The sequence below is a fragment of the Malania oleifera genome, chromosome 1 (assembly GCF_029873635.1).
Source record: "Malania oleifera isolate guangnan ecotype guangnan chromosome 1, ASM2987363v1, whole genome shotgun sequence".
NCBI classification, from domain to species: domain Eukaryota; kingdom Viridiplantae; phylum Streptophyta; class Magnoliopsida; order Santalales; family Ximeniaceae; genus Malania; species Malania oleifera.
The window spans coordinates 130,609,934-130,623,367 of NC_080417.1; the positions used below are offsets into that span (position 1 = coordinate 130,609,934).

At 30.2% G+C, this 13,434-nt stretch overlaps 1 protein-coding gene across 1 annotated transcript; it reads left to right on the forward strand.

The window, feature by feature from the left end:
• The first annotated feature begins 6,450 nt into the window (after positions 1-6,450).
• LOC131149025 (probable pectinesterase 29) lies at positions 6,451-7,992 on the forward strand. The gene is made up of 5 exons (XM_058099066.1): positions 6,451-6,713; positions 6,900-7,059; positions 7,181-7,393; positions 7,482-7,729; positions 7,815-7,992. The coding sequence occupies exons 1-5, from the start codon at positions 6,451-6,453 to the stop codon at positions 7,990-7,992; spliced, it is 1,062 nt and encodes a 353-aa protein (XP_057955049.1).
• Positions 7,993-13,434: the final 5,442 nt, after the last annotated feature.

Genomic DNA, 13,434 nt, shown 5'->3' on the forward strand with positions numbered 1-13,434 from the left:
ATGCCTACATGTCTATTTCAGTTGCTGCAAGAAATGATGACAGCAACATTTGGCACCAATGACTCGGTCACATGAGCAAGAAGGGACTTAGGGTGATGCATTCAAAAGAAAAATTGAGTGGTCTACGGTCGTTAGAGGTTGACATGTGCAAGGATTGCAAACTCGAGAAACAGAAGATTGTTAGTTTCAACACATACACTCGTACCTCAAAAAAGGAGAGACTAGAACAAATCCACTCAGATGTATGGGTACCGATGTTTGTCTCATCCATAGGCGGAAGGAATTATTTCGTCACGTTCATTAACGATCATTCTTGGAAGGTATGAGTTTACTTTCTGAAGCATAAGTCAAATGTCTTTGATGCTTTCAAAATTTGGAAAGCAATGGTTGAAAATGAAACTAATCTAAAAATCAAGAAGCTAAGAACCGACAACAGTGGTGAGTATGAAGACACTAGGTTCAAGAAATTATGCTATGAGCATGGTATCAGGATGGAAAAAACTATACTAAGTACTCTTCAGCACAATGACGTAGCCGAAAATATGAATCGAAGAAATTAATCAGAGCCTCGTCGACGAACACAGGAGATTCATCGACGAGGATACATGAGGATCTCGTCGACGAGGACACGTTTCGTCAACGAGAAGATACCGAGAGGGGGTTTATGGCAGTCTGTAATTCGTCAATAAAGGGTGCAGGTTCGTCGACCAACTTCTTTAGGGAGTCGTCGACGAGATGACGTGTCTCGTCGACGAACTTGGGGGTATAAATAGCTAAAACCCAAACTTTTGGCAGAACTGGTGTAGGAATTTTCCCTCTCTCTCTTTAAACATCCCTCTCCCCTTCTCTCTTCGATCCCGGCTCCATTTCTCGCCGGATCGATGATCTGAGGCCACCACAACGCTCCTGGGAAAGTTCTCTACAAATCTACCGGAGTGGATCGTTGGTGGGAGTAACTTGAACTTCATCCCAATTTTAGGGCAAGACATTTTATTCAGTATTTGTCTTTCCCATAGTTATATAAAATGTTGTACATAGAAAAATAGTGATATTTTATTCTGGGAGATGTTGATTTCAGGGTGTTGAGTGGGGAACCCTGCGGGTGTAGGACCAGGCACAGTGGGGGGGCTTTTACAGAAATCGGGTAAGAGAAATATGTTATGCTAGGAGTTTTAACCATGTTATTAGAGATTTTATGTATATACATGTATACTAGTTTATTATTCATTTTTTACAGAATAAGAGTTTTTAATGTATGTGTGGCCTGAGTAGATATTTACCTAATATAGAATTTATACAACTTTTCCAGTATATCATGTTATACAGTATATATAGATATTTATCAGACAGATATAAATAGATTTTATTCAGTTTAGTATATTACAGTATTTACATAATGCCATGTTTTTCTAATGTCATAACACTCAGATTATACAGATAGATTACATAGACAGATTATACAGTTATAGCATCCAAATGCTACAATTATATTATTCAGAAATACAATATATTCAGTACAAAATTATAGTGTTATGGTTATTTTGGAAACATGATGAAAACAATAAAGATAATTATAGTATATATATTTATACAGTATCAGATCCCTAAGAAAATAGTACAGACAGATACAGTTTACAGAGTACGGTACAGTTGCTATTTATAAAATAGAGTGCAATCACATATCTCAGATAGTGTGTGGGTACCGTCAATTATGGTCGGAGTGGATGCAGCTCCCCATTTTCTAGGTTGAGGGGGCCGATTCGACGAGGTAGCAATCCAATTCCATGTCTAGGAGAGGATGCAGTTTGGCCAGACTAAGGAAGGGTAGAGTATAGTGATTTACCTGGTAGGCCAACCAGAGTTAAGTCCCGCCTACGGGCCGCACAACCCTGTCATGAGGGGACAAATCATGACATACAAACTTCTAGGGAAAAAACATAGTTATGTATATGTATATAGTTTTATAACATTTTATAATTATAGTATGACATTAGCAGTATGAAAAATACAAAATTCAGACGATACAGTTATATTTTAAGCTACGATAGATGTAAGAGGTGTCTTTACTAATTTTCCAGCTTATCAATTTCAAATGTTATTATTATAGTTATGTAACTTGATTGCCACACACTAGTAATAGCATATTTCCACTTACTGAGAGTCGACTCATCCCATTACTTTAACATTTTTCAGGTGAACCAACTAGGCGAGCAAATCAGGCTCGCGAATAGAGTGTTTTCTTGATTGCCTTGCTTATAGGGTAAGTGTGTTTAGAGGGTTGTGTTTTTGGGTAGATGGTATTGGTGTGAGATGTAACTATGGTTGAGAACATTGAATTCTAGTATTGTATGTATGTATGTATATATATAGTTGTATGATTTTATATTTTTCCGCTGCATAGGTGTGCCCATTACGTACAAGAATACCTCAGTGCCCATCTGGGGCCTGAGATGCTATAGCAAGGGTATCAGAGTAATTTATTAATTGGTAAAAAAAAATGGAGTAATATTCAGGTCATTTCATATCCAGTTAAACTTACCAAAGTAGTTCTGAGCAAAAGCAATTAGCACAACAACATACTTGATTAACAAGGGTCTATCAATATCATTGGACCATAGACTACAAGAAGAGGTATGGAGCGTAAAATATGTGAGACTTTCATATTTGAAAGTTTTTGGTTGTATTGCATATGTACATATCAGTGATCATGTTAGAAACAAGTTTGATCTGAAGTCCCAAAAATGCACCTTTGTTGGTTACGGTGAAGATGAGTATGGGTATCTTATTTGGGACGATGAAAACAAGAACGTGATCAGAAGTAGAGATGTGATCTTCAACAAAAAGGTGATGTACAAAGACAAACACACAATAGAATCCATCGAACTAGTTTAGAATGAATCAACCTATGTAGACATAGATGATGTCCCAGAAGGTGTCGGGGCACAACAGCAAAATGCTGAGAATCCTTAAGCAGAGGAACCAATAGAGCAAATTGTCGCACCACTGCCTCCTACTCCAGCTCCAGAGTTTAGGAGATTTACTCGGCCCCATATACTAAATAAAAGGTATATAGATTATTTACTTCTTGCAGATGGAGGAGAGCCCGAATGTTATGTGAAGCATGTAAGGTGGTAGATTCGAGCAAGTGGGAGCTTGCGATGAAGGACGAGATGAAATCCTTCACCTCTAACAAAACGTGGGAACTAGCTAAGTTGCCCAAAGGTAAGAAGGCTTTTCACAACAAGTGGGTGTACAGGACTAAAGAAGAGTATGATGGCTCCAAGAGGTACAAGGCCTAGTTGATAGTTAAAAGTTTTGAGTAGAAGGAAGGAATTAACTACACTGACATCCTTGCACTAATTGTGATTATAAAGAAGCTGAAGTTGTGCTCAACTTCAATTGTTCTTTATGCTTGAAGACAGATATGAGCACATCATTTATATACACACTGGTTGAAATGGTGCCTTCGTATCCAAGTGGGAGATTGTTGAGATGTAGAAGATGAAGTCGACAGCAGCTGCACCAACCCAGCTGCTTTCATTGACGTTGGAAACCGGCGACCACCAACCCTACCCACCATGTTAAAATTAAGCCACATAATTTTGACTTCCACCCCCCATCCATGGCTATAAATGAGATGCGTGTGTGTGTGGAGTTGTTTTGTGAGTGTGCGTCAAACAAAGTGTGCAGAGCATGAGGAACAGAGAGTTGTATTGAGTAAGAGAGAGAGTAGAGTTGAGCAATAGTTTCTCCTCCTTGTAATTTCTCCCAGTTATAATGAGATTGGTATGTTCCATGGACGTAGGTCAGATTGGATCGAATCACGCTAAATCTAGTGTTCTATTTTGGTTGTTTATATTTTACTTGTGTGTGATTATTGTTTCTTGATCCCCCAACACTACACCGGTAAGACGATCCCATTTTTTCTTCCTCTATTATGTGAGAGTCGAATATTTCATGTTGGATCTCAAATTAATAATAATATTATATATTACATACTAATATATTTATTATAATATATTATAATACTATAATATAAATTATAATATTAATATTGAATAATATTAATATATATTATCTTATTATTATAACATTATTAGTATATATATATATTATAATATATAATATTATATTAATAAATTATTTCATAACTAATAATATTATTATAATATATTATTAATTATTTAATGTTATTATTTAATATTATAATAATAATAATAATAATTATATTATTATTATTATTATTATTATTATTATTATTATGAGAACGTAAATCATTCTTATAAAACAAAATTTCAATTAGAAGTGGATAGAAACTTGGTAGGTCTAGATGGGCTTACCCAAGTCCAAAAATGAACCTTCTCTTGTTCCCAATGGATGAATTGAATTCCTATATTAGTAGGATGATCCCATTTTTGCTTCTTCTTTTACGTGAGCGTCGAATATTTCATATTTGATATCAAATTAATAATAATATTATATATTACATATACAAATATAATGATTATAATATATTATAATAATATAATATATTACAATATTAATAATTAAATAATATTAACATTATTAGTATATATTAATATATATAATATATACTATTATATTAATATATCATTTAATAACTAATAATAATATTATAATATATTCATAATTATTTAATATTATAATAATATATTAATATATTATTAATATAATTAGAGCGTAAATCATTTTTATAACACAAAATTCCAATCAGAAGTGAATGAAACTTGGTGGGCCTAGATGGCTAACCAAAGTCCAAAAATGAACCTTGTGTTGTTTCTAACAGATGAATTGAAGTCCTACATTGGTAAGATGATCCCATTCTTGCTTCCTCTTTTGTGTGAGGGTCGAAAATTTCATATTGGATCTCAAATTAGTAATAATATTATACATTATATACTAATATAATTATTATATATTATATAATAATATAATTATTATAATATTAATAATTAAGTAATATTTATATATTTTTTCTTATTATTATAACATTATTAGTATATGTTAATATATATAATATATATTGTTATATTAATATAATTAGAGCGTAAATCATTCTTATAAAATAAAATTCTAATCAAAGTGAATGAAGTTTGGTAGGCTTAATGAGCTTACCCAATATATATTACTAATAGTTATATATTCTAATATATATATATATATATATATATATACTAATATTATTGATTAACTAATAATATATAATATTATTAATAATATACTAATATATTATTAACACTAATATAAAATAATATTTATATTATTAATATAATAATCCATAATTAAGATCCATTCAGGATATTGAATAAAAATATTGATAAAAATAATATTATAATATGATTATTAATATTAATTAATATTACTACATATTAGTATAATATTAATATTACAAATTAATAATCATAATAATAATCTAATTTTAGGATAATATTATTATTAATAAAATAATAATAATAAATATTAATATTTTTTAATATTTTACTTAAATTTTATTAATAATCATTAATGATTAGTTTAATTAGTAATTTTCATCCAATAACACTAATGATTAATATGATATTTGCAGAAAATAAAATTAACTTATAATCCATTCAGTAATGATCATTCAAATCATTAATTTCTGCAAATCTTTAAATGATACAAATGATCCAATAAAAATGGAGTGCAATAGGGATTTCCTAATTAAGATGTATATAGTACAATTTGGTCCCAAAATTCGGCCCCAAATTTTGCTCCATAATAAGTCTCCTCCAAATTTATTTGACAGCATGCTTTGATTCCCACATATAAAAATTTCATTTATTATAGTTCATTTTTCCCATTTATTATTATTATTATTATTAAATTTAAATTTCCATCATATGATATAACATTAAATTTAAACGAGTCATTTCCAATTTTTTTAAGTCTTAACAGAAACCCTATATGTCCTACAAGTTTCCATTTTGGGTGTGACAACCCATGTCTGTATTCAATACAATTCCCACATATTTTGCTCATCCTTTGAATGAAACCCCCACATAAAACCAAAGTTCGCCATTCGTAATCCATAACGGATGCAGCAAGTGTGCCAAATCAACTACAAATCTTGTTTGGTGTATAAAAAATTCGAAATCACCTCTTAATTGGGTTCCAATCAACAACCTTATTCCATGAATATACTATTAATTTTCCCGTCAACATTCCATGAATAGACGTTCCATTTCCCCACTAACGAAATTATAGTTTCCGACTACTTATAAACACACTATTGCAATGATTCTTCTTTTGCACCAATATTTTCTAATAATAATTATTATAATTACTTTGGAAGTTCTTTGTATATATATATATCCATCAGTTTTTCTTCTTTTAATATATGGTATAGTTATAGATAGAGAGGAGAGCTACTGCTTTGTTCGATTGTTGTGTAAAGTTAGATTCACTTTAATGGGTCTGGCGGTCGGCAGCAGGAGGCATGGAATGTCTTATCCTCTTTTTCAATGGTGCTTCCTAATTGCCCTTTTCTTGGGAGTTTTTGGGCAACTATCCCTCGGTTCTGGGCAGTCTTCGGGTGACCCCTTTGTCATACGAACCATTGTGGTCGACAAGTCTGGCCATGGCCATTTCTCCACCATTCAGGCCGCCGTTGATGCTATTCCTTGGAACAGTCAAAAGTGGATATGTATCTTTGTCAAGGCTGGCCTATACGAGTACGTTTACTCATCTGATATACTTACAGAATACTAGATTGTTAGTTCATGAAATTGATGTTAATTTGAATTGTTCAATTTGCCATTCTTTGTGTAAATTTTGATTTTAATTTATCGACAATGTGACTGTTACAGTTCATTTGATATGTAATTAATGAGTGCATATATGTTGGGATATTGATGCAGAGAGAAGGTGATTATCCCAAAGGAGAAACCGTACATATACCTCAAAGGGGAGGGGAAGAGAAAAACTAATGTTGTATGGGATGATCATGACTCGGTTGTGCAGAGCCCCACTTTCATGTCCATGGCTGACAATTTCTTTGCCAAAAGCATAACTTTTACAGTGTGTATATATATACATGGCCGTTAATTTCTTGCATATGTTAATAATGTGCTAAATTTAATTTCCAATTTAATGTTGGCCTTCTAATTAATTGCTCGTACAACATAAATTACATAAACAGAATTCGTACAACCTCCCAACAGGGAAGAATGGAAATCCCAGAACCCCAGCGGTGGCAGCAATGATTGCTGGCGACAACTCATCCTTCTACAGGTGCGGTTTCCATGGGGTGCAGGACACCTTGTGGGACTTCCAAGGCAGACACTATTTCAAGCGCTGCACCATTTCAGGAGCAGTTGATTTTATATTTGGCAGCGGCCAATCTATTTACGATGTAGGATATAGCCAATCATACCAAAATTTTATTTTTCGGTAAATTTTGTTTTTGTGAGTAATATTATTATATTCTGGGGTTGGGGCAGAGATGTACAATAGCGGCAACAGCAGCGACGTTGGGGCCGGGGCTGTCGGGATACATAACAGCGCAGGGAAGAAGTAGCCCGGAGGAGACGAATGGGTTCGTGTTCAAAGGGTGCAATGTGGTGGGGACGGGGACGACATTATTGGGAAGACCATGGCGGGGCTATGCCAGGGTCCTCTTCTACAACACTAACATGTCTCACATCGTAGTCCCCCGAGGATGGGATGCTTGGTATAGCGCCAGCCGGGAGTAAGTATCCTTTGCAATGATTAAAAGCTTGACTACTTTATCCTTCCATCGATATATTATAGCTAAAAAATAAAAATGAATGCAGACACCAATTGACATTTGCAGAGGAGAGTTGCTATGGAGTAGGGTCAGACATGTCACAGCGGGTTGAGTGGGTGAAGAAGCTGAGCCAGGAGAAGGTGAAGGAGTTAACGAGCATGAACTTCATTGGTGGGGATGCTTGGATCAGAAGTCAACCTCGCACTCGAATTCTCTCTTACTAGATTTGCCTCTTATTTAATTTGTCGTCAGTACTGTTAACCTTCATAGATCAACTTGGTTAACTGTCGAGACCTCAAAACTGAATTTATACATTTATCGTTATCAGTTAATTTATTGGTGCAGTGATCAGTTAGGACACCCTATACGATTGTTTTTGCCCATATTCATTTCTTCTTTTGTTTTTTTTAAACCCGAGACATTTCGTACGTATGGAATCCCTATTGTTACTTTTTATTTTTCCTTTTTTGAAACACTCATTCTTCAAGTTTTTGTTGATATATGAGATTTTAAGATTCATTTGATATTAGATTGAAATTCTTTGTTTGACGTATATCTCATATGGAATTGATTGATGGTAATAATAATTACAAGCAAATCTAGACATGTGACTCTTTTCTTGTAGTCGTAAAGAAGAAAATAGTACATAATAAATTATTATAATACTATATTAATAGTATAATTATAATATTATAATAGTATATTATTGTTATAATATTACATACTATTATATTTAATCTAATATATAGTAGAACATATTATTTATTAATAGTAATATATAATATGTTATATATTATAATTAAATTCCATATTATAATATTAATAATTTATAATAATAATTATATATGGTTAATATATTAATATAATACTATATTAATAATAATGAGTAATAATACTATATTATTAATAATTATAGTATATTAGAACATGCTTTAATATTAATAGTATATAATAACAGTATAAATGATTATAATACTATATTAATAGTATAATTATAATATTAAACTATTATAAATTAATATTATTAATATATTATAGGATTAATATATTATATATACTTAAACTATATAATATGCTAATTATTATAATATAGTATTTACGATATTATTATTAATATACTAATTATTATATATTATAATAATATTTATTACTATATTATATACTATTAATACTAGTAGCAATAATAATAGTATATTATATTAATTATTAATAGTATATAATTATATTATATACTAATATAATATATATTAGTAATATATGATAATAGTATATTAACAGTATATATTATAGTTTAGAATAATTAGAATATAATAATTATATAAAAATTAATAATAATATTATATATTATATACTATTTATATAATATTATTAATAATTAACAGTTAACTATTAATATACTATAATAATTATTATATTATATTAATAGTATATTATATTATAATTATTATAATATTGTTTTATAATATAGTATATTTATTAATATATAATTATACTAATATATCATAATTTTAATTTATAATAACTAGTATATCATGTAGAATATTATTATTATATAGTATATATAAGTAAGTATATACTATTCTATTATCTCCCTATTCATTTCCTCTTCTCTGTACTATTATTATACTTCTATATCTTAAAAATCATCTATAATCTTATATATCTCCTCTCTTCTGCCTCTTCTTCAATATTATTGATTAACGATTAAATATAATATTAAATAATATACTAATAATTATGATAATATATATTCTATATTAAGTATATACTAATATATTATTAATACTAATATAAAATAATATTTATATTATTAATTTAATAATCCATATTTAAGATCCATTCAGGAAAGTGAATAAAAATATTGATAAAAATAATATTATAATATGATTATTAATATTAATTAATATTATTAAATATTAATATAATATTAATATTATAAATTAATAATCTAATTTCATGATAATAATATTATTTAAAAATATTAATAAGAAATATTAATATTTTTTATATTTACTTAAATTTTATTAATAACAACTCATGAATAGTTTAATTAGTAATTTTTACCTAATAACACTAATGATTAATATGATATTTGCGAAAAATAATATTTGTTTATGATCCATTTAGTGATCATTCAAATCATTAAATGATACAAATGATCCAATAAAAATGGAGTGCAATAGTGATTTCCTAATTAAGATGTATATGGTACAATTTAGTCTCAAAATTCGGCCCCAAATTTTGCTCCATAATAAGTCTCCTTCAATTTTTTTGACAGCATGCTTTTACTCATATAAAAATTTCCTTTATTATAGTTCATTTTTTCCATTTATTATTATTATTATTATTATTATTATTATTATTCAATTTAAATTACCAAAATATGATATAATATTAAGTTTAGACAAATTGTTTCCATTTTTTTTTAAATCTTCAGAGATACCGTATGTCCTACAAGTTTCCATTTTTAGCGTAATGACCCATGCCTATATTCAATACAATTCCCACATTTCTTGATCATCCTTTTAAATGAGTTTGCCATTCGTAATCCATAACGGATGCAACAAGTGCGCTAAATCAACTGCAAATCTTGCTTGATGTATAAACAATTTAGAATCAGTTATTAATTGGGTTCCAATCAACGACTTTATTCCATGAATACTCTATTAATTTTTCCATCAACATTCCATGAATAGACCTTCCATTTCCCCGAAATTATAGTTTCTGACTACTTATAAATACACTATTGCAATGAATCTTCTTTTGCACCAATATTTTTTAATAATAATAATTATAATTATTATAATTACTTCTACAGTTCTTTGTATATGTATATCTTTTTCTTCTTTTAATATGTAGCATAGTTATAGATAGAGAGAAGAGAACTACTGCATGTGTAAAGCTAGTTTCACTTTATGGTTTGGTGGTCGGCAGCAGGAGGCATGGCATGCCTTATCTTCTTTTTCAATGGTGTTTCCTAATTATCCTTTTCTTGAGAGTTTTTTGGCAACCGCCCCCCTTGGTTCTGGGCGGTCTTAATAATTCATTTTTGATTCAATGAAATTAAATATAGCATATATACGATACTCAAAAAAATTTTAAAATTAACATATATAATTATTAGGAGAAAAAAAATAAAAATTTAAGGAACTACTAAGATATGATGGAAAGAGTATTTTCTCATATCCCTCAAAGTTTTTAACATAACCAATATTAGTATTATGATACTATTATTAATATACTTATTATTATATATTATAATACTAATTATTAGTATATTATATACTATATTATTTAATATATAGTAGTTATTATATTAATATATTCATTATATATTAGTATATATTATTACTTATCTTCCTTATATATTAATAAGATTCCTATTTATTATATTTTATATAATATTATATTTTTCTCTCTCTTCTTCTCTTCCTCTCTCTCTTCTCCTGTTTCCTTCTCTCTCTTATCTCCTTTTCCTCTCCTTCCTCCTCCCTTCTTCCTCCCTTCCTCTTCTCTCTTCTCTTCTCTCTCTTTCTTCCCTTTCTCTCCCTCCTTTCTACTCTCTCTTATCTTCTCTATCTAATTTTTTATTATAAAATTTGTAGAGACCCGAAGAAATATAGTAATTAAATAATAAAAGAAATGAGAGAAGAATTTTTCAAAAGGTATTTCAGCAGGGTCTCGTTAACGAGTGTAGAAGTGCTCGTCGACGAGTAGGGCTCCTTAGCTCATCCACGAAAACTCGTGCCTCGTCGACGAAAAATTACCGAGATGACCGTTTCTAGAACTTAAAACTCGTCAACAAGGAGAAGGTGTTCGTCGACGAGCTCCCTTCATTGACTCGTCGATGAGGCGACGTGTCTCGTCGACAAGTCCATGTGGACAAGCTTTCTATATAAGGCTGAAAATTATTTTTTTTTGTGACAATTTCAAGCTCAGTTTTCCCTCTCTCTCTAGAAAATGCATTCTCTCTAGGTTTCCGACTTCGTCTCTCCCCAGTTCGACGATCAGAAGCTACCACGGTGATCTTGGGGAGATTCTCTACAACATAACCGAAGCAAAATGTTTATTTGAGCCTAAATTTTGTATTATATGAGAATATATTGAAATTTTGTGAAGTAAAATCAGGATATTATATTTTCAGGAAAGGGTGTTTTGGGACCCTACAGGCATGGGTTGAGGACCTCCGGTGGGTGATATTTCAGGAACTTAGGTAAAATGATACATGGTTTGTAACTTAGAAATTATGCATATATGGAGTTGGGGAGAATTATGTATGTGATAATTATTTAGATGAATTCAGTTGTTGATGGGGAAATTATACATGTATTATCTCAAGATGTTGAAATTATGAATGTTGTACGCGTGAGATTGTAAATAGTAGTTAGTGCTCAGATAATCAGGTAAGGGAAATATATTATGTTAGGAAATTTTAGTATGGTTATCAGTATAAATTATATGTTTTATCATATTATTATTCATATCATAAAATAATAGTATAACAGAAATTACAGATTTCAAAGCATGTGAATCTAATTACTTAATTGTGTAGCATTATCTCGTAACAAATTAGCACAGTATTTATACAGTTTACATATATCATGTTTTCAGTATATTAGCAGAAAATATCATGGAATATACATGTTTTATAGAATGACGAATTTTCAGTATACATACAGATAAAAATTTAATAGAATATTCAGAAACATGATTTATAGTATTTTCAAGATATCATGATTTCAGAACCATAACACCTAGATAGTCAAATATTCAGACAGATATTCAAAAATACAGATGTTAAATATTTAGTCAGTTATTCAGATTTTCAGATTATTCATATCAGTTTTACAATGTTATGGTTATTTCAAAATCATGGTAAAACAGTAATATAAAAATATCAGTTACATATATAGTATCAGACCCTGATGGACCAAATTCAATCAGTAGAGTACAATACCATAGTTATTTTCAGTTCAGAGTGCAACCACATAACTCAGATAGTATGTGGATTTTCAGCAGTCGATCATGCCTATGTTGTGGACAGGCTCCCCGTCAGCTAGGGTTGAGGAGGCCAGTCTGACTTTCGAAATTCAGTTGACTTAGCCTGGTCGGCCAGCCAGCTGCGAGCCACACAACCCTATCATGAGGGGTTAAATCATGACTTTCAGTTATCCATCCAGATAAATTTTCTCAATTATTTTATATATATATATATATATATATATATATCCAAATTTATAGAAACCGTAGACATACCTATGAATATTAGAAGTATTATGAATAGAAAATTCAGAAAAACGGTTTATGTTAAGTAACATAGGTATGAGCTATATTGTACATTATTTATACATGTTTCCTCAAACTCAGTTATTTGCAGTACTTCTAAATTAGATTTTACAATTATGTAAACTCATCTGCCACACACTAGTAATAGCATATTTCGTCTTACTAAGCGTTGTCTCATCCTAGTGAATTAATATTTTTCAAGTGATCCAGCTATGTGAGCATATTAGACTCACAGATAGAGGGGACTACAGTACTGCCCTGTCTATAGGGTGAGTGTTTTTGGGAAGTCATTTTTTGAGTAGTCCCTAGGTCTGGATGAGGGTATTTTGGGAATGGTTATGTATGCATATTCTGAAAAATTCTGACATTCTGGTATTGTA

Excerpts from the sequence above, each read along its gene's own strand:
- LOC131149025 (XM_058099066.1), top strand. The coding sequence starts at position 6,451 with ATGGGTCTGGCGGTCGGCAGCAGGAGGCATGGAATGTCTTATCCTCTT. Across the intron at positions 7,394-7,481 it reads GCGGCCAATCTATTTACGAT|AGATGTACAATAGCGGCAAC; the intron begins GTAGGATATAGC and ends GGGTTGGGGCAG. Across the intron at positions 7,730-7,814 it reads TGGTATAGCGCCAGCCGGGA|ACACCAATTGACATTTGCAG; the intron begins GTAAGTATCCTT and ends AAATGAATGCAG.